At 42.0% G+C, this 25925-nt stretch overlaps 2 protein-coding genes and 1 pseudogene across 3 annotated transcripts in view; 1 reads left to right on the plus strand and 2 right to left on the minus strand.

The window, feature by feature from the left end:
* The window catches only part of SUPT16H (SPT16 homolog, facilitates chromatin remodeling subunit), a 43805-nt gene extending 36486 nt beyond the window's left edge, over positions 1-7319 (minus strand). The window contains exon 1 of the mRNA XM_081108660.1: positions 7124-7319. Coding sequence (XP_080964786.1) covers positions 7124-7189 — 66 coding nt within the window. The 5' untranslated portion in view covers positions 7190-7319. The remainder of the gene's footprint in view (positions 1-7123) is intronic.
* Positions 7320-8282: 963 nt separating this feature from the next.
* The window catches only part of CHD8 (chromodomain helicase DNA binding protein 8), a 52247-nt gene continuing 34604 nt past the window's right edge, over positions 8283-25925 (minus strand). The window contains exons 17-38 of the mRNA XM_081108648.1: positions 24931-25141; positions 24483-24678; positions 23603-23770; positions 23091-23270; positions 22220-22330; positions 21677-21873; positions 20931-21130; positions 20670-20826; positions 20489-20578; positions 19802-19905; positions 17626-17755; positions 16439-16514; positions 15933-15987; positions 15548-15755; positions 14916-15124; positions 14102-14821; positions 13728-13879; positions 13146-13448; positions 12333-12446; positions 11961-12140; positions 11451-11567; positions 8283-9325 (exon numbers count right to left, since the gene is read on the minus strand). Of these exons, the coding sequence (XP_080964774.1) occupies positions 8753-9325; positions 11451-11567; positions 11961-12140; positions 12333-12446; positions 13146-13448; positions 13728-13879; positions 14102-14821; positions 14916-15124; positions 15548-15755; positions 15933-15987; positions 16439-16514; positions 17626-17755; positions 19802-19905; positions 20489-20578; positions 20670-20826; positions 20931-21130; positions 21677-21873; positions 22220-22330; positions 23091-23270; positions 23603-23770; positions 24483-24678; positions 24931-25141 (4451 nt within the window). The 3' untranslated portion in view covers positions 8283-8752. The remainder of the gene's footprint in view (positions 9326-11450; positions 11568-11960; positions 12141-12332; positions 12447-13145; positions 13449-13727; positions 13880-14101; positions 14822-14915; positions 15125-15547; positions 15756-15932; positions 15988-16438; positions 16515-17625; positions 17756-19801; positions 19906-20488; positions 20579-20669; positions 20827-20930; positions 21131-21676; positions 21874-22219; positions 22331-23090; positions 23271-23602; positions 23771-24482; positions 24679-24930; positions 25142-25925) is intronic.
* LOC308529665 (large ribosomal subunit protein uL22-like) lies at positions 22431-22983 on the plus strand (annotated as a pseudogene). The gene has a single exon. The product of its transcript is annotated as a large ribosomal subunit protein uL22-like (transcript).

Raw genomic sequence — 25925 nt, forward strand, 5'->3', positions numbered from 1 at the left:
TCAACATTGGGAAGTCCCAAGGTTCAATAGGCCTGGAGAGCAACCTATCCATATAGAACAGTATAATGTAAGGTTGAAGGGTAGGGTAGGTGGTGGTGGTAGTACTTAAAAAACAAACAGAGAATTAATAAAATGTCTGAAGAGTGCAAGAATTTCAGAATGATTGATGAGATTATAACAGACCCACAGGAAAATTAGGGCTGAGGACACTTAAAAAGGGAGAAAAATTGAGGCAATCATGAACGCCAGGAAAAATAAAAACCATAGCAGAAAAGGGAAGGTAACTGTTCTGTTACTTCACCCACCAGTGAAACTATTTATATGAGCACTAACTATGTAAACTGACTACTAATTTTATTAAAAACTATGAAAAAAAACTTATAGAGGGGTGAATGTGAGATAAAGCAAGTGTAATAAAATGCTAATTGTATAATCTAGTCAGCCGTGGGCAAACTACGGCCCGTTTGAAATGAATAAAACTAAAAAAAAAAAAAAGACCGGACCCTTTTATGTAATGATGTTTACTTTGAATTTATATTAGTTCACACAAACACTCCATCCATGCTTTTGTTCCGGCCCTCCGGTCCAGTTTAAGAACCCATTGTGGCCCTCGAGTCAAAAAGTTTGCCCACCCCTGATGGTGGTTCGTATATGGGTACAGGCAGTCCTTGGGTTACTTAGGACTCGATGTACGTCGTCTCATGGTTTCATGGTTACGTCGCCATCTCCCATTTATTTATAAAAAAAAAAAGTTCCACCATTTTAATGTATGTACATATGTGCTTATGTTTTTTATTATTTATTTACCACAAGTAAAGGTCAGGAATTGTTATCTTTCAAGTTTTTCTTACTGTTTCACTTCATTACTGCTGTGTATGTGCTCCATGTGACGTAAGTGCTATGTAGGTGGGTCTGACTTACAGTGAAGATCACGTTACCTCGTGCAGTGGGAATAGGTCTCCAACGTGGACCTACTGTATTTAGTGTAGAATTCGTTTACCTTTCTGAATGTTTAAAATCTTTAATAACAATGTATTAAGAAGAAATTTTAAGTGTCAGGAGGTAGAGGAAAGTTGAAATAGGTGTGATGGCATAAAACATTAAATTTAAATCCTAATTTACCAAAACAGTTAACATGAAAAAGAGACAAACCAAGAACTAATAGTATATAGATATTAGTTCAAAATATGAAAGAGAACTAAAAGTGGTTGTTTCTGGGGCAGGTAACTTTTTTTGTTGTTGTTAATCCTCACTGAAGGATATTTATCTACTGATTTTCAGAGAGTAGGAAGAAGGGAGGGAGGAATGGAGGAGAGAGAAACATTAATGAAAGACACTGACTGATTGCCTCCTGAATGTGCTCCCACTAGGGCAGGAGGGGTTAGGGGGGTGTCGAACCTGCAACCTGGGTATGTGCCCTTGACTGGGAATCGAACCCAAGACCTGCGGGATGATGCTCTAACTGCTGAGAATGGCAAGGGCGGGTTACTTTTTAAAAAGGCTTTTAAAACTATTTGCTTTTTTCAAGCCTATGTATTACTTGATTAAAATAATTTTTAGAATGCAAGTTAATAATATAAGTGGTTAGGAACCAGCAAAAATTGTGCAGTATCTGAATGATAAAAGTTGGGGAAATATTGCAGGGCACAGGAACAACTACCTTCCTTTGAACCAATTAGGTATTGCACTAAAAGAGGAAACACTTTGAAGTTTCTGGTGATAGCTGGGATACCCACATAATTTATCATCCAAACGGAGACAATTTTGAGAATAAAAAAACCCAAGAGTATACCATTAATAATTACAGAGGGGCTCAGCTGGCGTGGCTCAGTGGTTGAGCATCGACCTGCGAGCCATGAGGTCATGGTTCAACTCCCGGCTAGGGCACATCCCCAGGGAGGGGTGTGCAGGGGGCAGCTGATCAATCATTCTCTCTCATCTTTGATATTTCTATGTCTTTCTACCTCTCCCTTTCTCTCTGAAATCAATAAAAATATATTTTTAAAAATAATTACACAAGGGCAGAAGGTGGATAGCTTCAGGAAAGGTAGGAGGACTTCTGGTCATCCTAAGTATAGCCTGGGAAAAATCTTTTCAAACCAAGAAAGGGAGACATGTAAGCTCAGAAATAATCACCATCGTTCACTGGATGCCTATGCTACGCCAGGCACTAATTATACTTGGTAATAGGGATAAAAAAATAAACATAAAAAAGTAGATAACAGAGTAGACTATAAAAGCTGAGTAAGCAAGTATAAACGAATCCCAACCTGTCCAGGCATTTACTTCCTTCTTTATCCCTCTTTATGAGACCAAAGCATTATTTAAACCTTTCCCTATTTCCCTCCAGAGATAAAGGAACCATAAGAACTGAGATGAACATTATCTGGGAGAAAGCAGTATGGGCCCTGACTGGTTTGGCTCAGTGGATAGAGTGTCGGCCTGCAGAATCAAGGGTCCCAGGTTTGATTCCAGTCAAGGGCATGTACCTTGGTTGTGTGCACATATCCAGTCGGGAGTGTGCAGAAGGCAGCTGATTGATGTTTCTAACTCTCTAACCCTCTCCCTTCCTCTCTGTAAAAAAATCAATAAAATATATTTTTTAAAAAAGTAGTATGGGAATTGCCTATATTTCTTAAGTCACAGGAGATAACTGCCTAGTCTTGGAAAGCAATCTGGAGCAAAAAAAATTTATCCATGACAAAAAATCAGCAGAGCCAGGGAGCAGCACTCAGGAGAAGCACTGATACTACAGGTTAGTTTTCTCCAAGGGCAAAAATTTTCTTTTTAAGGTTGGAGCCTCAATCCTGATAGGTTGAGTCACATAAATTAATGCATTGGATCAGCATTCCTTTTGAAAACAGCTGGTGTTTTCCCAGCAGGAGTGGTTCAGTTGGTTAAGCGTCCCTAATCCCATAAACCAAAAGGTCACCTGTTTGATTCCTGGTCAGGGCACAAGCCTGGGTTGTAGGCTTGATCCCAGTAGGCAGCTGATTGATTTTTCTCACATCAATGTTTCTTCCTCCCTCTCAAATAAATATATATTCAAAATAGAAAACAGCTGCTATTTTGACATTTTACGGAATTCTTTTGGGATAAAAGGAAGATGACTAAAGTCCAGTTTCACTTATAACAGGATGTCCTAACAGGCAGGTCTCAAATGAATTACAGTTGTAACTGAATATTGTATCCCTCAGTTCTCAAAGATCGCAAAATGATGGGAACCTCTCCCCTTGTATCACATGCAGTACTAATCCCATTACTTGGTTAAAAATAATTACAATCATGAAATGGTTGGGAAGCCCTGAATAAGGACCTAGTAAGTATAAGAGGACAGAGGAGAAGACCATCGCCCCTCTCATGACCTACCACTAGCATCCAGAGTTTCCTATTGCAAAAATACAATGGTGCTGCAAACCTTTTCTGTTTGTAGCAGGTCTAATTGATATACATAAAAGCCTAAGCAACCGGACTACTGGCCAGTAGCTATGATGTGCACCGTCCTGGTGGTCCACCAGCCCGGTGGCAGCCACTCACTCCTTCAGTAGTCCTGCAGGTCCAATCTCTGAACAGGCCAGGCACCGATGGACCAGTGCCACCGGCACAATCCTTACAGCACCGCCGGCCTCCAGGCACCATGGCTGCTTCCCCTCCCTAGATGCTCCATAAGAAATGATATGAAAGCGGCCGCCAGGTGGCTCCCAACAACCGGAGCGAAGGTCAGCGGGACAGATCTGGATCCTGGGCTGGCATGGGCATCCCAATGCCCGCCCAGAGGGCTGATTGCTTTCCAGCCCCCCACTCCCCTTGGGACAGGCGCCAGGCGCAGGGCTCAAGGCTGGTGAGTGCCACTGCGGAGGCGCAAGCCTCTCCCGATCAGGACTGACTGGGCGTGAGCCCACAGCAGGAGCAGCAGGGCCAGGATGAGTGGGAGCAGCAGGTGGTGTTGGATATGCACAATCCCTGCAGGCCACGCTAAGGGACCCCACCAGGGCACAAATTCATGCACTGGCCTCTAGTTTTAAAATAAGAGGCACGACTGGACTAGACTCAAACATCCCAGAGTCATAAAACAAGTTCTAGTCACTATGAAGGTCTCCTGTTTGATTTTTGGCAGAGCCTATTTTCTCAGGTATGAGATTTAATGTTTTAAAAATTTCTACTCAATTAAAAGTGTGTAACACTGCAATTGTTTTTAGGACATAAGTTATGAAATCTGTTAAGTAAGAAATATATCTTATTTGCAGTAGCTTCACAATATATATATCTAACCCAAACTCAACTTGCAGATAGGTGAAATTAGGACCCACATTAGCTCCCACTTTTATTTTTTTTAAAAAAGGAGAGGGGCAGTTGTAGCTTTCTGGTTTTCTACAATTCTATGTAGTTGAAGAGAGTTTGATCTACTTTGTGTTAGCTTGTGCAACCACACAGTTCTGAAAGGCTTATGCTTAAAGGTATCTAAGACTAAAAAGTGGATGTGGAACACAAGCTAACTTCTCAGTTATCTATATATATAAAAGCCTAAGCGACGGTTACAACCAAACAACCGGTCACTATAACACACATTGACCACCAGGGGGCAGACGCTCAATGCAGGAGCTGCCCCCTGGTGGTCAGTGTACTCCCATAGCCAACCTCCCCCAGCCAGCCAACCTTCTGTGGTCCCTCCCCCCAGCCAGCAGGCCCCAATCGCCTGACCGGGGCTGAGCCCTGGGCTGGAACGGGAAACTGGGGATGGGTGGCTGCAGATGCGGCCCCTTTCCCAGGGGGGCCAAGGACCAGCTCCCTCCTCAGGGCCAGCGGCCAACTTCCCATGCCCTGTTCCTTCCCCTGGCCGGCAGGCCCTGATCAGCCCGCCACCCACCTGCCACAATGGCAGCGAGGGAAGGAGTGGGGGAGGCGGGAAACTGCACAGTACCGGATTAGCGTTGGGCGTCCATTCCTTCTGTGCCTGGCCCGGCGACCACTGCCTCCTCTCCCGACCCTACAGGAACCTTTGGGCCCCGATAGGCCCTGATTGCCGGCCAGGCCTACGGACCCACCCGTGCACAATTTCGTGAACTGGGCCTCTGGTTTTTGTCATAACAGAGGTTTGAAGATGAGAGCTGACAACACAGGTTTGGGAGTTATATAGTTAACTTCAAGTTCTTCTCTTATTTCAATGCCAGTTTTCTTAAAGGAAAAAGTGCAAACAAACCAAATATAGCATGCACCTACATATTTCACTCTTTCTGGACAGCTAAGAGAATAAACAATCAGAAATTATCCCAAAAACTATGATCTCTGCTTAAGCAGAGCAGAATGAAAGCACTCTACTAGAAAGACTGTGCATAGAGAAATTCTACAGGTAGGTTCTGAGCGGAGTTATTAAAATGTAATTATAAAAAAGAAAGTAAATTTGAGTAAGATTTTATAATAAGTCATAAATTTTGCTATTAATTTTTATGACTTGGCTCAACTGTATAATGCCAGGGTCTTATCAATATCTAACAATCCCCCTTTCAAATGATGTCATTAGCTAAATAGGAGGGCCAACATAAATTTTAATTATTTTTGAGAAATAAAAAATGGGGGCCAACAAGTGAACTTTCATGGATTTAAAGACTATCACTTGAGATTAAGTTTGCCAATTTGTCTTGAGGCCCCAAGTTTTTCCTAGTTTCATGCTTTGCATTTAATTATCACATAGGGGAATGGTGAGGTCTAAATTAATTTGTTTTCATGAACGGCTTTGAGAGGATGAACGAATTTGATAAAGTCTGAATTACCCAGACTAGAAACAACCTCCACATCAAAGGTATATGATTGTAGGGTCTAGGGGGGAAAAGAAGGGCTTTTGATTATTACCAGCAAATTAACACGTATTAATCTTTAAAAGATATCGGGACCCTTACAGTTTTTCTAACATGCATCATGTTCAAATTTTAAAAGTTGACATTTGTTAAAAACCAACAAAAAATTTTAAAAATAAATTTTATGTTCAAGACTTGTCTAGCATAGAGTCCTTATTTTTGCTTTTCATAAAATGTAACTTTTATGAAAATTATCTAATTTTATTTTATTTTCAATTATCTAGTGCATTTTATTTTCAGTTACTTAATGCATTTCTCCTCAAAAGAAGAAACATGCACAGGAACCTTTAATGTGAATGGCAGGGAAATGATCAATTTTAATAGTTTGGTTTTTAGAGGATCAATTTGGAAGGCAACTTACAATGCTGAAATCAGAACTGAACATTTTTTTACCAGAACGTTTTTCAGGTTTTAAAAGTCTTTATTAGCTTATCTTCCCTGGTTGACAGAGTTCAGAGGCCAGACTTAATCTAGACAGCTCAGGCTGCACCACAGGATGCAACCAAATGTTTGAATTGACAAATTACTTTCATAAGAATAAATTTTAACAGTGAAGGTTTTTCAAGCAACAAAACTGCCCAATCTTTAAAAGACTGGGAATTGCAACAGCTCTTTTCTGTAAACGTGCCCTGGACCCTCTACCAAGGGGGAAAACTAACCAGGTTTCATGCATCACATCGTTTTTTGTATTACTAATGCCTGCCGGTTTTCTGTTACCCACGGCAGGGCCTAGAACATGAGGCGGTTGCAGGTAAACAGCATTTGTTGAACTGTAGCAAAAGGCCCGCAAAGAATAAACGCGAAGTGCCCGATTCACATCCTCCTCGCCCCTCTGTCCATCCTTTACGAAGACCGTTGAGATTCTGGCGGGACCTGGGCAGAATACTCTGGTTCGGGAAGGACAGAGCGAGTGCGTGGGTGGGTGTGAACACTGCAGGAGGGGGCGGCCAGACGTGGTCACGGAGTGGGAGGGAATGATGATGCAAGCCTCTTCTAGGGCGGGAAGAAACTACGAGAGGTGGCTGTTATGCATGACCCGGGCCGGCACGCGGAGAAGATGGTGGTGGCCGCAGGGTGACTGCGGGGGATTCCCTGTTACGGGGCAGCGCTCGGGGCCGCCTCAGGTGAATGCTCCTGGAGCAACTAAAGGGGAGCGACACTGAAACCGGGATTTCTCGAAGGAAAGGGAAAAAAGGGCGCCGAGAAACGGGGTTATTATGGGATGTAAAAGAGGGGCTCCCTAGGGAAAATTACGGGATCTAGCTCACCCGCCAATTGCTGTACAGTCTCTTCACTCGCCGGTAATAAGCATCTTTATCCAGAGTCACAGCCATAGCCACAGACGCCGCTCCTCCTCGGGTCCCGAGATTCACGCGAGGTCCCGGCTCCACCACCCGCTCTCGGCCCCGGAATCCCGCACTCTCCCAGTGACCCGGAAGTGTCGACCTCAAAGATGCCCTTTCCGCTTCCGGGTCCCGACAGCACTGGGTTTTGCTTTTTTAAAAAAAACCCTCCCCTGGGAGGTTAATAGGAAGAAGGAAGTGTGGGGAAACCAACAAAATGTGCAAAGTCTAGATTTTCGCGGGATTTTGTTAACTTAGTAACCGCACGCTAGTCGACGTCATCACGTGACGCTCTGCCTCCGCCCTTACTCCCCGCCGGGCCGCAGTTCCCAGGAGCTCCGAGCTTTCGCCGAGGCGCCGGCTGGGGAAAGCTAAGGGGGCGGGAGGCCTGACGCGCTGGCCCCGCCCCTCGCAAGCTGCCGCGCGCGGGTGGAACGGCCCCACCCATCGGCAAAGTAAGGGGAAGCAGAAAGAGCGGGATCTGGCGTGGGAGTGGTACGTTCCGCTCCTGGAAATGGTGGGGAAGCAAACGTCTCTGCTGCTCCGGGGCTGGGAAACTCTTCGCTGTCAGGACGCTGGGTCAGGGCCTCCAGGAAGAGGAGAGCTCAAATCAGGGAGAGGGAGCCCATCCTCCCAATCAAACTACCACACCAGTTATGGGTAAGGACAGGGGGAGGGGGAAATGCCCAGGCTTCATCTGAGCGCTGGAATGGCAGGGGAAAGGTTGTAGGAAACAAATGGCTTAAGAGGATTCAGCCCATACCCGGCCCAGAGTCCTGACAAACTCTTGCAGCAGTTCAGTGACACCACTCAGGCTTCCCTAAAGCAGTTACTTCATCTGAAACAAAAGTTTCATGATTCTTGCCAAAATTCTTCCATCTCTTCTCAGAACTTAGAGTTTGAATCTGTAACATTTTGCCTACTATTTAGCTTAATCCCCCTGCCTTTAGCAAACTGGACAGCCTACACTTATCTATAACCTTTAATGCAGTACAAATGACTGCCCTATCCAACTTAACTTCGCATGAACAGTAATGGACTTTCGGAAAGTGGTGTTGAAATTACCCATCATGAACAGCAATACTTAAAATTAATATTTATATTGGATTTGAGCAGATGTAGAACAAGGGAAGAGTGGGAAAGGATTAACTTAAATTTATTAATGCCAAGGGAAGGAAGGTAACAGTTCCTGACCCTCCCGCTGTATCCACAGTTCAGCCAGGAACAGGCTCTGCCAGAGGCTAGGGCCAGCGCTACATAGTCTGTGGTAAATGGAGGTTTCTAGGGAGGGGTGAGCACCTCAGCTGCTCTAGTCTCCTTTCCTTCCCCCGAAATGAGGAAGTGGTCGTGTATTATTTAAGGAGTTCCCCTGCCCACCCAATCCGCTCAAATTTGGAAGCAATTAGGTATAAGTTTTCTTTTTCCTTTCACCTCCTCGAGTGGGAGTCTTGGGTTTCCCCACATCTCCCCTGCCCCTCCCATTTTTCCATAGTCCAAGGGCCAGAGTAAATGAAAATACAGCAGCCACCCAAGCAATGGGGCCAAGCTGAGGCTTCAGTCATCCGCATCTTCGCTGGAGTCTGAGTTGGCTGGCATCATAGGATCATCAATGAGTGAGAAGTCCCTTTCTGAGCTATCATAGCCCTGAGATAAATCATCATCATCATCTTCATCCTCATCGTCCTCATTGTCCTCAGGTTGCAGTGATGGCAACCTCAAGGCAGTACCAGAGGTGGTAGAGGCTGGTGAAGAAGGATAACCAGTGGCTCTCAGGCCTGGATGGTGATGGTGATGATGGTGGGGGTGGGGGTGGGGGTGGTGGTGGTGGTGATGAAGCATGGTGCTGGAGTCTACATGAGGGGATGATGTTGCACCACCCATCACAAACGGCATAAAAGGCAAGGATGCAGAAGCAGCACTGCTATGGCCCAGAGATGACACAGACTGCAGACCACTACTGCTGTGCTGGAAGGTATTGTGCAGAGACAGGGAGCCAGTGCCTCCACCCTGCATCAGGGCCATCATCTTAGAAAGGTCTGGTCGCATCCTACGGGCTCGCTTCTTACTGTTGTCTGGTGCAATAGGCCCTGGCAAAACCCGATTGAATACAGTTTCAGCATGGTGACTCTGTGAGGAAGAACAAAAAAAGACAGTAAAAAGAAGGGGAAAAAATGAAACAAAAGTAAACAGTTACAGGAGCAAATGCTGGAAGTAGTTGGTTGAAGCATTCTGATGCTAAGATCAAAGATTTCATACTGACACTCATGCCCAGAGTTTTGCTTTTTTCCCCAGGAGTACATTGTACTTTTACTCTGGCCAACCACTTCACAAATGCTTACCTTGGTTAATGAGGTGTCTGAGTAAGACACTGAATCAATACTTGTACAGTATACTTTACTGACAGGAGTTTGTTCACACAATCTTACCATGTGAAGTGCTCACAACTGTACTGATATTTACGATACTATCCTTCATCAGATCAGAGTGGGTAAACCAAAGAGAAGGTCAGGTTACACTTTTGGATGTCTAGAACACCAAAAAGATTGTGGCTAGCTCCTCACCAAATGTAATACATTTCTCACAATGATAAAAACTTACGTATCTGCTGAATTTTAAATTGCTTCTTTCAAATGTTCTGACTAAATTTTGGTTAAGTTCACTGGTGCTGGAAATTATTACTTTTAATGCCTCTGCTTTGCTAGACATATGTATAATGCTGGGTAAAAACAGTCACTGAATTCAGACAATGGGTATCTGTGTCTTTGGACATTGCCCAATCTAAGCCTACCATCTCACATGAGAATATACCTTTCTATCTTACAAACATCTCAAAACTCTATTTGTAAAGACTTTTAAAATATTATAACAGCACCTAAACTTCAATAATAAAGTATGTAGTGCTACACACAGTGATCAATTCTATATAAGAATTCTGTACTAGTCATAATTTTCTATGATTCTTTCTTAGAGTTATCAATAGACTATAAAGAATTAGTAAAAGTAGTTGAGGTAACACTAGTTTTAGAATTAAAGGAAGAAAAGTCCTTTTTTTTTACAGGCTGCTCTACAATGATAAATTCAAGACAGAGAAGGTACCAGCCTTCTAGCCATCAGCCTCTCATATCAACTATTCTGCCTATTACCCACTTGGTCCCATGGAGACTAAGAGGAAAAATGAAAACATTCTTTGTTTTATATGAAACAAAATATTTATATGAAACTATTTATATGCAACACTTTCACCAAAATAAAATAAGCCTCATAAATAAATATATATTATATGCAAAATGATGTTATAAGAATTTGTTAAATACAAAAGATATTGTTCATTTAGAAATCAATTTTAAGAGAAATTATGTAAAAAGATGTATAATGATCAAATGATTAATGATTAAATAAAGTGAGTATGCAAAAGTGCTAATCCATTATAAATGCTTACCAAACCAAACCATGATTTTTATCTGTTTAAAAAATACAACTATTGCCTGGCCAGCATGGCTCAGTGGTTATCAACCTATGAAATGGGAGGTCATGGTTCGATTCCCATTCAGGCTCGACATGTGGAAGGCAGCCAATCGATGACTCTCTCTCATCAATGATGCTTCTGTCCCTCTCTCCCTCCTTGAAATCAATAATGATATATTTAAAAAAATACAACTATTACCCAAAGTAAGAAAAACACAGCCAAGAGAAACTTTTGCAGTTTTATGTTGGTGGAAAGGATAGGAGTACTTAATCCAGAAGGTCTGTAACCATGATAAAACACATAGTAATTATTAAATAATAACCTACTGAATTACTGGCATATTATTAGTGATTCTCAACCCAAACCCCATGACTGTTTTCCTTAGTAGGTCCCAAATCACTTCTAAAATATATAGAATCATAAAACTTTTAGAAATTATGTGGTCCAAACCTCTCTTTTCAGGCAGGCTGTGCAAAAAGAAAAGGTTAAAGGATTTGCCGAAAACCACTTAGTAGAAGAGTAGGATAAGGCTTTAAATGTTCTAACACATCTTACTAATTCTTTATTTTAATATGCTTAAAATGCTGAAATTAGTTTTTAGAATTTTATGCTTTTCTAGAGATAACGATGCCATCAGGACTATAAAAATACCAATAAAATTACTCTGGCTTCCTTATTGGTGAAGACACATTTTCTCTGACACACATTGGAAAAAAGATAAACAGCATTAAATTTCTCCAGTCATATTTAGTGGGAATAGAGCGGTAATGCCTCAGTCTCACTTACCTTTTTTCCATTCCTAGAGTTGGGGGTCTGTACTGGTTCCATTCCCAAACAGTTCAATTCTACCTTATTATTTTTTTTACATCTCTGCCACTTTTGTTTTCTGCGATCCTCCATATACTGCAATAGAAAAGCATCAGTTATCCTAGAGGAGTAAAAATCTGCTCTAGAATAATTACTAAGGTATTAGTGTCTAGTTTGACAGTAAGTGCTTATTGCATGGATAAACAGATTAGTCCTAGTGGAAAACTGCAATGAAGTAGGATCTCTCCAGAAATTTTAGGTGGTTATATAATAATTTGATAGCAAATATTTGCCTAGCAATTTAACAGGTGCTTTAACATTATTTTATTTTTGATCCTTACAACTCTGTAAGGTAGGATGACTGGTAGGTACTACACCTATTTTAAAGATGCAGAAACAACAACATAATATGGCATGCTTCCTCCGTCTCGCACATCTTAAAAATCAAGGGAATGACTTTAAATCTTGCTGGATGGAACTGCCACTCACCGCTAGAAATCGGGGATCGACAGCGAACTCTGGATGACCCTGTAACCACATCTCCAGTTCAGCCCGGCGAGGGGCATCCTCACCCACCAGCAAAGTACCATCCACCTTATTGATGACAGGGATCCGAGTCTCCAGGTCCACATCAAGGTGATTAGGCTCTTCCATGCACTCCACCTCCAGCTGCAAACCCAGAATCCACCCCCATGAGCACATACTCTTCTTTGGGGCAGGAAGGGAGGGGGAGCAGAGCCAATGGTAGCCATAAAATAACTCTAACATCTTCTAGTCCCTCAATCCCAAGTGCCTTCACCATTACTGAGAATAAAAAGCTCTTATCTAATCAACTTGTTAAAGACTTTCTCTACCACTCACCTCAACTAGCTTCTTTCTGTTCCCCTTCTTCTTATGAAACAGAGGATGTCCATCTCCCATTACTCCATTAGCCATCAACTTGTGCTTCTGGAATGTTAGCTTCAGTCCTTCCTCCTAGTAAGACAACCCACCAACCCAAGATGTCATATGGCACATGTTTTTAAAATAAGGGTTAAGCTTTGGGGGACTTGGGGTAGAGCAGGGGTCCTCAAACTTTTTAAACAGGGGGCCAGTTCACTGTCCCTCAGACCGTTGGAGGGCCGGGCTATAGTTTTTAAAAAAACTATGAACAAATTCCTATGCACACTGCACATATCTTATTTTGAAGTAAAAAAACAAAACGGGAACAAATACAATATTTGTATTTGCATGTGGCCCGCGGGCTGTCGTTTGAGGACCCCTGGGGTAGAGTCATCTTCTGACTCAATGATAGTGAAAAGGCCATTGCACCAAAGGGTAGAAACTAGAAATATAACAAAATGTATAGGCTTTTGCTTGATTTCAGAGAGGAAGAAGGAGAGAGGGATAGAAATATCAATGATGAGAGAGAATCACTGATCGGCTGCCTCCTGCATACCCTCTACTGGGGATCGAGCTTGCAATCCTGAGCATGTACCCTGACCAGGAATCAAACTGGAGACCTCTTGGTTCATGGATCAATGATCAACCACTGAGCAACACCAGCTGGGCTAGCTAAAATTTCTTTTCCTCCTCTCATTTTTAAAGTTAGCTAACGAAATGAATTTAGTGAAAGGAGTTAGCAAGAACTGTAACCTCCTTCCCCACTTCCCAATACCTAAATGATAAGCTTACATCTTTGATCTGAACTGTAAACTCCTTCTCATCCATGCCTCGGCGAAGTTTGGTGAACTGAGCTGCTGCTGTGGTGACTGCGGACACTTCCTCCTCTGCCATGGAAGCTGCACTGCTACTTCGTGGTGTGGGGACTGGAGAGTCACCATATTCTCCTGGAGTCAATGAAGGACTGTCTAGCAAGTGGTTGCCTGGCCCCAAAATTCCTCCTGTTAGCATTTCCTGACTTCGGCGGCTAGAAGGCCACTTCCCTGAGAGTACAGCCTGGCAGACGAGGTCAATACGGTTGATCAGGACACGATCCTGAGTGGGGGAAAAAGAAGTCAACACTGGTTTTAGGGCCCGAGTATTAGCTATGTGATCTTGTGATAATCACAATGCCATCATTATCAAGATGGGTACAATCATAAGGCAGAAAGGAGGGAGGTAATAGTATCAGAATCCTTAGTCAACTGAGAAGAGTTTTATAAAAAAACATGTAGCACTAAACACAATCAAAGAAAATCAGAACCATCTGTTCCTTGTTTCTTGTATGTTACACTATATTTCCAGACTCTACATGTCCAGGAATGAGGCTATTACCTTGGGCCACTCAGAGGCTCTTTGTCTTTCTTGTAGCAGCAGAAGCTCAGGGGTCATCTGTTCTCCATCATCATTTGGGAATCCATCTTGAGACATAGTGAGGGACAGGAGACTCTCTTCATCATAGAGCTTTGAGTGGGACCTGTCAGCAGCTAGAGATCATACAGAATGTGTGAGCAAAGATGAAAGAATAAGATTATATAGGAATGGCATTATATAGACTTTTAAATAAAGACTCAGAGAATAACAGATCTCTGGATATTCTATCAAATCAAAATCTGAATCTCTTTCAGAAGATGCATTTAGAAAAGAAGGGGAAGAGCAGAGATGGGGGTAATAAGGAAGAAGGTTAACAGCCTGTCACATGCACTCACTTAGCTTCTCTTCCTTCTCGTCCTCACTCTCATCAGTGCTGGAGCTGGAGCTGGATGAGGATGAGGAAGAAGAGGATGATGGTGACAGCTTGCTCAAGTCCAGCTCAGAGTCTGAATCATCCTCATCTTCCAGTTTGACTGGTAGGACACTCCGGGAAACCAGAGGGGTAGTATCAGAGGAGGCTACTCGCATCTCATAGACTTGAGGGGTTGGTCGGCTCCTGGCTACCATGTCATGCTCTAGCTTTAAAGTTAGACTGTCCAGACTGGGGGCCTGGGCAGCTGTCTCCTCAGGTGGCTTTTCAACAGGAGCATCTGGGCGCAGGGGCAACGGTGAGGCAGTGCGCGAGGTATACTGCTGGTGTAGCAGTGGAGTAGAGCAGCGTGACAGGGATGGAGCTGGTGCTCCTGCTTGATGGTTCTGCATATAATTCATTCGGGCAGCCAGAAAAGAGAAGTCTGGGTCCTGCATGATATTGCAATCTGTTTGGCTCACCCCATGACGGGCTGCCCCTCGTAGAAGCTCCCCATCATGTCGAACAGGTTCCCACCATTTGGGCAATTCAGGACCTGGAGGCTGACATAATGCCAGTCGATCTTCTAAAAGGGGGTGGCATAAAACTTGTTCCCGTAAGCGCCGAAGCAATTCGATACGGTAGAGAGTTCGTGAGGCCCTCTCCTCAGTGATGGGCTCAATAAACAGATTAGGGTCTGGAGGCTCTGCAAGAGATAAATGTGGAAGGAGAAATGAGCCATGATTGCTTCTGTCACCATCCATCCCTATACTCATCCAAAAATCTCTAGTTTCGCATACCATCTCCAGCTGCTGGGGGAAGACGGCACACTTGGCGGCACATGGCCACAAAGCCATGGAAATACTTGGTAAGGCTTTCGTCTGTTTTTTTGTCTAGTCGAGCAAAAGTGCGGAAGCGATCCCAATGGAATTGCATGGTGTCAGGGTCATACTCCACACCAAAGGTAGACACTACTCGATAGAAATCAGTTTGTTCACGCCTTGTCCATCTACAAAGGGAAGAGGAATCAGACAACAGTGATCAGAAGAATATAGGGAAACTGGTTACTTCTTAGTGTGGCTTAGAGAATCTGAATACACAAAAATTGAAATTAGGGGGAAAATAAAGGCCCAGAAGATAGCAGAAGAGGTAGTTAAGAGGTACTCTGTAACATGTAAGAATTTAATAATTAGCAAGCTAAAGGGAAAAATGATGTGGGCAAATAATGAGAATGTCTACACAGGAGATCTTCCTGGGAGTTATAATGATGTAGAAAGTGAAGTTTATGTCAAAGAAGTGTAACAATTAAGGGCAAAGAAGATGGTCCCTCTTTAGAGAATTTCAAATAATTTCTTCTTAAGATGCTTTTCAATATAGGGCCTATAGTAAAGACAAGGTTACAGTTTAGCCCAAATTCCCAGCCATATCTTACCGTTGTTGTTTTTCCCGCCGTGCAATTTCTTTTAGCTTGAAGGCTGCCTCACAACGTCGCCGTCTCCGGTCCCCACGTTCTGCAGCCTCTATCTTCATCTGCTCTCTCTTGTAGCTACGCTGATAGGCTGTGACTAGGCGCCGAAGCCTAGCTGTCAGGGCAGAGCCTGGAGGCCAGAATAGATGGCCTGGCTGTTGGGTTACCTGGGCTGTGGGAACCAAAGTAGAATGAAAAAGAAGTACAGGGAAGACAGTACAGATAATACTGGTAATTCAACCCACCCAAAGGCAAAGCTCTTAGAAATCCCAGGATAGGATAGAATCAGTTGATAATTCCCCAAACGCACCATCCCACACAAATTGTACTAGGTGACCTAGACATTTACCTTCTTCTCCATCAATTACTGAGATCTCCTCATCCATCATCATCAAAGGATCACCCTAGAGAAGGAGATCCACCCCACAGGATGGAGGGAAGAGGGAAAGGGGAAGAAGTTGATACTCTGAAATCACTTTCTCATGTGTGTCCTTCTATAGTACCAAGGGATCAAGAAAATTTTCTATTGAAAGGAACCCTACGAAACACTTGAAGTAACTAAGTGAATAAGAAAGAAGAACCTGAAAAGTCAGTTCTTATTAATGGCTTGAAGATAACAGGACTCAGGAATTTATTAAAAATAGTATTTTCCAATGTCCAGTTTAGGTCTTCCACAAAGTCATCCCTGATCTCCCCCAGAAGCATTACAATCCTTTCTATAATAATTTATATTCTCAAATGGTAATTACTTTTCATTTTGTATTATAAATTAGTCAATATACTTCAGGATTGAAGGAATGGGAGAATACTTAACTATTAATAAGAGAGAAAATAGACTTAAATGAGAATTCTCACCTCATCATCTTGGTCCTTTGGGGGACCCTGGAGTGGTTTATATTCAGGATCTTCACAATCCTTATCAAAGTCAACCCTAAAATTACACAGAGGCATGAGAAAATGCTATTAGCAACATATCTTTTTTCACTAAGAGGAACCTAGGATGAAGAGCTGGCCAAACATACAATCCAGCATGGAATAGTCTTTTTTTTCATGCTGGAAGGAAAGGCAGGCCAGGTGCTAAGCTCTGAGTAAGTTAGGCACAGCATCCAAAAGAACAAAGAACAGGGAAAAATTGACAAAGAGCACTGTTACGTTGCTTTAATTTAAAATGAAACACCAGCAAGCACACTTGTTGTCTCTTGATAGCCCTGTTTATTGTTTAACCCATTACCTACCCCCTTCCCAACTATATACTTTTATTTCATTCGAATGACCCATGCTTGTTTATTTTTACAACTTTGCTCTACTGAGCAGAAGAGTGACATAATAATTAAATAATTTATTATTGCAATGAATAAACGGCCCAATTTCCTTTGAGGGTCCTTCACTAAGCAACCTGAGGTTTTGATAATCAAAGAGAAACCTCTCAATCATGAAGATGTATGGGTATTCATGAACTAAGCCAACTCTCTCACATGCCCCTCAGGTCTCCACATGAGAAGTTTTGTTCAACTCACTGGCACCCAAGTAGGGCAACACTGCCCCACCTGATGGCTCAGTATTAGCATGGCAATTCATCATCGAGGCATGTATCCAGACAGAGTAATGCTTTTATGTGTCGTCCACCACTAAGAGATGATAAACCAGAGCTAAAATTTCCTGAGGCTCTACCACGTAAGTGGTATGAAAGAGCTACATGGCTATTATTTTTTAAGAAGACTAGTTATCCTTTCAGCTACTGTGGCTGTACAGAAAAGTATTGCAAAGAAAATGAAATAAAACATCAAATAAGCCAATTGGGAGTAATATTAATTTTCACCCTTAGTTGTATCTTATGGCAATGCATGGTTTTAAGCCAGTTTATGGAGTCCTTTCTGCTGGTCTCACTCTTTGTTAAGAATTTATCATTCACAAGTATAACCACCATTGTGGTTAATCCCAATGTGTTCAGTTAAGGCTAAAGTTATCTCTTAGCACAAGTTATCTAATAGCCTTTAGAGGGTTGCCTCAGAACTTTAAGAGAATTAAACACCAATGCTTACCCTTCTACTATGTCAGAGAAATTATCCAACACTCGGTGTTCTGCTGCAATAGCTTTGTCATCTGGTCGACCAGCCTTTTCCAAGAAACATAAAGCTGGGTCTGCTCTCATAGTATTGTATTTTTCATAGCCTAGAAGAAAAAGGGCCATAAATTGAAGAAAATCATGAATTCATTTTGTTTTTATGCTTATTTCATATGCTTATTTTGTATATTATATGGATTCCTTTGTTCACAATGCAAAATATAGTTTAAATGTTAACCTGGACAGCTGTTGAGTTATCCTATATAATAAAAGCCTAATATGCTAAGTGTCCGGTCAACCAATCAAAGCATAATATGCTAAGGCCGTTCAACTGCTCACTATGACATGCATTGACCACCAGGGGGCAGACAGTCAACTGGTCAACCAGTCACTATGATGTGCACTGACCACCAGGGGGCAGACGCTCCAACCAGTACGTCAGCTTGCTACTGGGGTCCGGACTGAGCTAGACGGGCCAGACACACCCTGGAGCCCTCCTGCGGTCCCTCTCCCGATGACCAATCTCCCACATCCCTCCCCAGCCCTGATCGTGCACCGGTGGGGTCCCTCAGCCTGGCCTGTGCCTTCTCGAAATCTGGGACCCCTTGGGGGATATCAGAGAGCCGGTTTCAGCCTGATCCCACAGGCCAGGCCAAGGGACCCCATTTGTGCATGAGTTCGTGCACTGGGCCTCTAGTATTACTATATTTAATATTTCTATAGCAATTTAGAGTTATAAAGAGCTTTAATACTAGTTATTAAAAATAGGAATTTAATCAATTTTTATACATGTAACTTAGATGGCACAACATACAGATTGGTAACAATTATTAGAGAACAGATGGAAGACTCCCTACATTGGGATTTAACTATCCATCTGGTCTTTCTTGCACATCTATTTATAGGGACAGCCATTTAATTGGTAGTCTTCCTATTATTTTTACTACATAGATGGGGAAACTAAAAAAGTAAAAAAATTTAGGGAAAAGTCACACATTTTCAAATGAAGGATTAAAAACTTGTACCTGCAAACAGACTGAACTTTTCATGAATGGTAAATGAATGAATGCTCACACTTTAGGATGTTTATACTTTTCTAAACCTATGTGTCTCACAAGTAAGCCCAAAATTACAAATGCTCACACTTTTTCTTATCCCATTAAACTTCTCAAAAACATGTGGATCAGTGCCATTACTTTTATTACATAAAAGTAAACAGAAGTATTTTATTATTAAAAATGGATTTTTTGAGAGGAAGGTGGGGGTGGGAGGGAGAGGGGGGAGGGAGGGGGGAGGGAGGGGAGAGAGGAGGAAGAGAGAGAGAGAGAGAGAGAGAGAGAGAGAGAGAGAGAGAGAGAGAGAGAGGAGAGAAACACTGTTCAGCTACTCCTGCATGCCTCCTACTGGGGATTGATCCCACAACGAGGGCACATGTCCTGACAGGGAATCAAACCAACAATCTTTAGGTGCACGGGGAGATGCCCAACCAACTGAGCCACAACAGCCAGAGCAGGAAAAATATTTTAAAAAAAGAAATAATATTCCAATTCACCAAGTCAGTGGGCTGGAATTTAGCGCTCAATGCTTTTAATGCCTAGGATTTGTCATTAGGCAAACATGAAGAGAAAGTATTTTCTCTCATACCCCCCCCCCCTTTTTATTTCACTCAAACACTATTGTTTACACACACATCAGAAGTAGAAAGTATCTACTTCTATAACATCCTATTTTAATAAAGGTTCGGAGTGACTGCTGAACATTTAGAAAAATGGATGTTATAGAACACTTTCAGCAAGCCACAGTAAAGTCATACAAATTAAGTACATTTAATGATAGTGAGGATATACTACCTCCCCTGATTTGTGGAACCTTAACTTAGACACCACAACATACAGATTGGTAACAATTATTAGAGAACTGATGGAAGACTCCCTACATTGGGATTTAACTATCCATCTGGTCTTTCTTAAAAATCTATTTATAGGGATAGCTACTCAGCTCTGAATATTTAAGAACTAGTTTCCCACTCAAACGTAAGTTTATTGAAGATCAATCACAGAAGTCAGTTATTAGTCATGAGCATTTTGCTAAATGTTCAATCTGTGGATATAAATCTACAACAGGAAAGGAACAGACTAAAAGAAGGTACCTACCATGCTTAAACACGCCAATGAGCAGGGACTTGTCAGCCTCACTGTCCCACCATGTTGTCGGAACTTCCAGCTGATCCACTACTGGGAACCATATGTCAATCTCACTAAAGGTATAAGAGGACAACACCAAAAATCAACAGAAAACTGAAAAATAAAATGCCACATGTCTTTCCAAGAACATGTACAACTAAAAGTATACTTGGGAATGAAGGTAAAGGAAGATTACAAATATAACCTAGATGTTGGTAAAGTTAAAGTGTGTATTAAAATTTGTAATGATAATCCTAACTTGTGAAGGAGGGAATCTACCAATGTAACCACAGACAGGAAAAGTAAAAGTTGAACTCTTATCAAGAGGATATTTCATTTACCATTTATCATAATGTGAATCTTGAATTTTTATAGTAAACATTTTCCTTTGGGGGAAAAAAAGGTGTAAGAGGGCAGAGTCAGTACGGCAATGCAGGAAATTAAAATAATAAATCTTGGAAAGAGTACTATAAGAATCTTCTTTTATCCATTAATTTAAATGCTTATGCAGCTGTCTACTTCCTTCTGCTGGTATCAGATACAGAACTAAAGACCTACTAGATAAATTTTAATTATCCAGTATAAATATAAAATTAAATAAATAAAAGAATCTTTTCTTCAATAAGGCATGACAAGAAAACTACAGAAGAACTTTACCTGGCAATGGCACCCCCTAACACCTTCTCTGCCTGGTCTCCAATCACCTCCTGCCTCAGATAGTATAGCATTCGTACCCGTAACAGCACCCTACGAAGAAGAGAGGAAGAGATGGCTCAATAATAGTGTAGAGAAAGTCTCAAGTGGAAACAATTTAGTCTTGGTCAAATTCCATCCTTACTTGTTACACTGATGTTTCAAGTGTTTCTTATAACTTTCATCTTGGAACAGAGTGTCAGGGTTGTATTTCCGGATCCAATCTGCCTTATGAATATCAAAAGTGCTTTGTGACTTTACCTTTTTTCCCTTGCGACCACGAGGCACAGGGATAGATAGACCTGGAGAAGGGGAAACATTGAAGACTTGGATTGAGAAAACTCCTTGGACCTGAAAAGGATTAGATAACCTAAAGAAAGATGAAAAGTAAAGAGTTGGTAATTACCAGAATGATTCTGCAATTCTTTTGTCTTGCCATTTTCAGCAGGGCTAATCAAGTCCCAAATGAAGCCTTTAATATTTTCATCCCCACGATAGTGTAAAAGACAGTACACAAGGATGGCCCGGCAAATTGTCTCCACATCTCGCTCAGTCATACGTCGCTTAAAGCGTCCGTGAGATAAGATATCTCGCCACCGTCCCCAACTAGAAGAACAAAAAGGAAATTATATTAATATACTAGTAGCCCTGCGTACGAATCCGTGCGCCAGTAGGTCGCTGCCGCCCTCCTGTAGCTCTCCACCCACTGCCCCACCCTCCTGTAGCTCTCTGCCCACTGCCCCGCTCTCCTGTAGCTCCCCTTAGCCTCCTCCCCACCATAGCTTGCTGCCCTGCCCCCTCCTGTAACTCTCCGAAGCCGAAGCCTGCTTGTACCTCGCTGGCCCACCCTCCTGCTGATCTGTGAGTGATCTCCTGATCTCATGAGTGAGTGATCTCCTGATCTCGCTGTGATACACTTGGGTCATAATGGCTAATTAGCATATTCCTGGGGACTCTAATTCAATAACATTCCCCAGTCCCCAGAATCACATATCCCAAAAAGGTGTGAGACAATAAGATCTTGGGAAAACATAGTAACAGAATAAATAAAGTTTGTCCTATTGTCCCATTTGAAATCTCCAACTTGAATGACAAACAGGGTGCCTATCAAGATGGAAATGCACATACTCTGATGGGAAGGTGGGTTCTTACCCATATACCAATAGGTGCTTTTCCACCCGAAAGCAGTCAGTGCGTCCATAGGTGTGGTGACGGTCATGCCGGCGAGAGCGTGGCCGCTCGTCATCTTCACTTTCCAAATCAGAGAATTCTACCAGGTCGTCATCCTTCAGAGTGCTGAAGTGGCGGGTCTGTTTTCGTACTCTAGGTGTGTCAATCACCAAGTTATTCTATGCAAAGAATAGAAAGAGATGTAACTCTTCATGATATGATCATGAGAAAGGCATTAAGACAATTATGGGTTGAAATAGCCTTGGATGTAACGTTTGTAGATACTCACAGAGATTTTTTTTAGGACATGCTGAATAAACTACAGGGATTCAGGAAATAAATGAAGTGGTAGATATCTAAGAAGTTTTCTGGGGCCTACTATGTAGAAAGTTTTTTCAACAGCCTTTGTATATAATACACTATTATAAACCAAGGTCAGCATCTAAGAAACTGAGCAGCTATAAAGATTCTCGAGAGTACTGTGTCTTCTGTAGTATTTCCTCCCTAAAGGAAAAGGCAGCTCACCTTGCTATTGAGTAGATCCATGTCTAGGTCAGCCTTTTTGGCCCACTTTTGCCAGAAGTTGGGGTCATCCAAAGAAATATCTGTTCTATTTTCAGAAGCAACAAAGCTTGCCTGGTGAGGAACAAAAGAACAGAGCAATGGGAAACCAGTTAACTGTTTTTACAACACATAGTTAGCTTGTCCTAAAAGCAGCCTGAGGTGACTTCTGAAAATGGTTCGCTATTCACTTGTCCCAGAAAACCCCACAAAATCATGCAAACCAAGAGGTTCAAATCTTCACGTTCATTTTAAGAACACCTGTGAAACTGTCCAGGCCATCAAGGGTACACATATCCTAAAAGCTACCAAGTATCTGAAGGATGCCACTTTACAGAAGCAATGTGTGCCCCTTTGTCGTTACAAATACTGGAGTTGGTAGGTGTGTCCAGGCCAAATAGTGGGGTTGAACACAGGGTCAGTGGCCAAAAAAGAGTACTGAATTTTGCTGCACATGCTTAAAAATGCAGAGTAATGTTGAACTTAAGGGTTTAGATGTAGATTTTCTGGTCACTGAGCACCTCCAGGTGAACAAAACTCCCTAGGTGCAGCACAGAATTTACAGACCTCATGGGTGGATTAACCCACACATGAGCTCCCCTTGCCACACTGAGGTGATCCTCACTGAAAAAGAGAAGGCTGTTCCTAAACCAGAAGAGGAGGTTGTACAGAAGAAAAAGATATTCCAGAAGAAACTGAAGAAACAAAAACTTTTGGCCCAGGAGTAAAATCAGCATAAAATAAATGCTAATAAAAGTTAAATATATACCTCCCCTGCCTAGAGATTCTTGTGTCTATCTCTGCTTGTCTAGCCTCTGGCACAGATAGAACATACCTTGGCAAAGGTAGAACCCTTTCCTTCAGACTCAATGGTGATGGTTGTGGTTCGTCTTAACAAAATCTGGTCAATGTCCTCTTCACAAAACTTAGAGCCTTCATCATCTTCCTCCATTATGGCTGCATATGCTCCTTTTCGTAAGAGGTCTTCAATTTCCTTCTTGGAGAATTGCTGGATCTACAAAATCCAATAGAAAGATGAAAAGACTACCAAGATAACATTATCTAACGATATCATAATATTTTAGTTTGTTATATTTTAAGAATTATAAAGGTTGCTGGTTCGATTCCTGGTAGGGGGCATACAGGAGGCAGCCAATGTTTTGCTCACACATCAATGTTTCTCCCTCCCTTCCTCTCTCTCTAAAAATTAAAAAAATTAAAAAAGAAATAAAAATTGAAAATCCAAATAAGGTCGTCAGATTCCAATGCAAAAATAGTTTTTTGTCTCTCTCTATCTCTATCTCTATGACCTGGTACAAACATTATCAATAGACCAAGAGAACTCACGCCAGTAATGTTGCCATCCCGGCCACTCATTGACTGCAGCACAGCCTTATCCAATCCCAACTTGAGGCTAGCTTTATCAAACATTTCTCTCTCATAAGAATTCCGAGTGATGAGACGGTACACCTTCACAGCTTTGCTCTGCCCAATTCGATGACATCGTGCCTGGGCCTGGATATAAAAAATGGAAGAAAAGGGAAAGATAACTTAAAATGGGAGATGGGGATGCTGATTAAAAATACCAATTCACATCTATAAAGCAGCCATGAGATCAACTCAAAATCAAAAGTATATTTCAAGATGAAATTATTGCCCCATCATGTAGACCAGGGGTCAGCAAACTATGGTCTGTATAGACACCGTGTTTCTATAAATAAAGTTTTACTGGAATATACCCCTACCCATCCATTTACATATTGTCTATGTCTGCTTTTGTGTTATAAGAGTCGAAGCTATGTGTTCTGGCCTGGCCGGTGTGGCTCAGTGGTTGAATGTCAACCCAGGAACCAAGAATTCACTGGTTTGATTCCTGGTCAGGACATATGCATGGGTTGTGGGCTCAATCCCCAGCAGGGGGTGTGCAGGAGGCAGCCAATCAATGATGTCTCTCTCTCATTGATGTTTCTATCTCTCTATCCCTCCCTCTTTCTAAAAATCAATAAAAACACATTAAAACAAAAAGTAACTATATGTTCCGCAAAGCCTAAAACATTTACTATCTGGTCCTTGCAAGAAAGAGTTTGCTGACCTCTGATCTAGACTGCCACCCTTACTAAGTAAACAATTGCATACTCTCCGAAGTACAAGTTTCTAAGAGACCCTGATCCCACTGAAAAACTTCCCAGGTTAGGTAGTTAGTCCCTAAAACAATGATTTCTTTTACCTGCAGGTCATTTTGTGGATTCCAGTCTGAATCAAAGATGATGCAGGTATCAGCAGCTGTGAGATTAATACCAAGTCCACCAGCCCGGGTGCATAGCAAGAAGACAAAGCGGTCTGAGTCAGGCTTGCTGAAGCGGTCAATAGCAGCCTGTCGAAGGTTCCCTCTAACTCGCCCATCAATACGCTCATATAGGTACCTGTTTGGGAGTCACAGGGAAAAAAAATTTAATTGAATAAGGAGAAAAAATAGATTAAAAAAAGCAGAGTAGGGTCAATACCAGTACTTCCATGTCTCTAGTTGACTAAAAGCTGAACAGAAAGTTGAGAATCAGAGTCTTAAATACTTCTCCTATCCCAGTCCTGATCAAATTAAACTCAGGTCCTACTACTTTTTTTGCAGCTTTATGATGATACAGTAAACATAAGGCAAGGAATGACTCTTTGCTCACCTCCTCTGGATTAGATAATCCTCTAGGATATCTAGGCAGCGTACCATCTGGGAGAAGATCAGAACCTTATGGCCACCAGCTTTAAGTTTTGGAAGTAATTTGTCAATAAGAACCAATTTGCCAGCTGAACGGACCATGGCCTGCAAGTGGAAGTCATGAGGTATAATATGGCAAGCTTCTCGAAATTCTGTTAGGATTTTTTCTTCTGCACCTGTCAAAAGAAAAATCAAACTTGATGGCAAGGTCCAGAAAAACATACTAAGGCTATAGTTTATTTAACTGAGATAAAGGAGAAAAGAGTAATCTGACTTGAGATCAACACATCACACAGAATTTCAGCACTCCTGAAATTCTAATCATCTTCAACTGTATTAAAATATTCCAAGTAAGGCTTAAAATTATTAATTGGGTAAAAAATATGTTAATGTGTGGACAAAGACATTCGATGCTACTTGCATCAAAAACAAAAACAGCAAAATGGAGTAGCAATAATGACATTAACCAGAGAAGAGAATGACTTGAATGATTATTCATGAAATTCAAAACAGCAAATCCTAATTAATTTTAGAGGTTTAGGATCAAGCAGGTAGAAAAAATAGAGAAAGATATTTCACATAATGGAAATGGAGTGAAGGAGATTAATGGGGGAAAAACAGGGTACATCTGTAATACTGTCAACAATAAAGATTAAAAAAAAGATATTTCACATAAGAATTATTTCAAAAGGAAAACTCCCTCCCCTCCACTCCCAAATTAGGCTGAATCAGTCAATGTACCAATTGTTCCTAGGGAATATAATTTAGAAAGTAAAACATGAAATATAGAAATGGAAGGTACTGCCCAGCTGGTGGTGTGGCTCAGGTACTGAGCGTCAACCCAACAAGAGGTCGATAGTTCGAGCCCTGACTGGTTTGGCTCAGTGGAGAGAGCGTTGGTCTGCGGACTGAAGGGTCCCGGGTTCGATTCTGATCAAGGGCATGTGCCTTGGTTGCAGG

Source organism: Myotis nattereri (genome assembly GCF_964212035.1).
Source record: "Myotis nattereri genome assembly, chromosome: 1".
NCBI classification, from domain to species: Eukaryota; Metazoa; Chordata; class Mammalia; order Chiroptera; family Vespertilionidae; genus Myotis; species Myotis nattereri.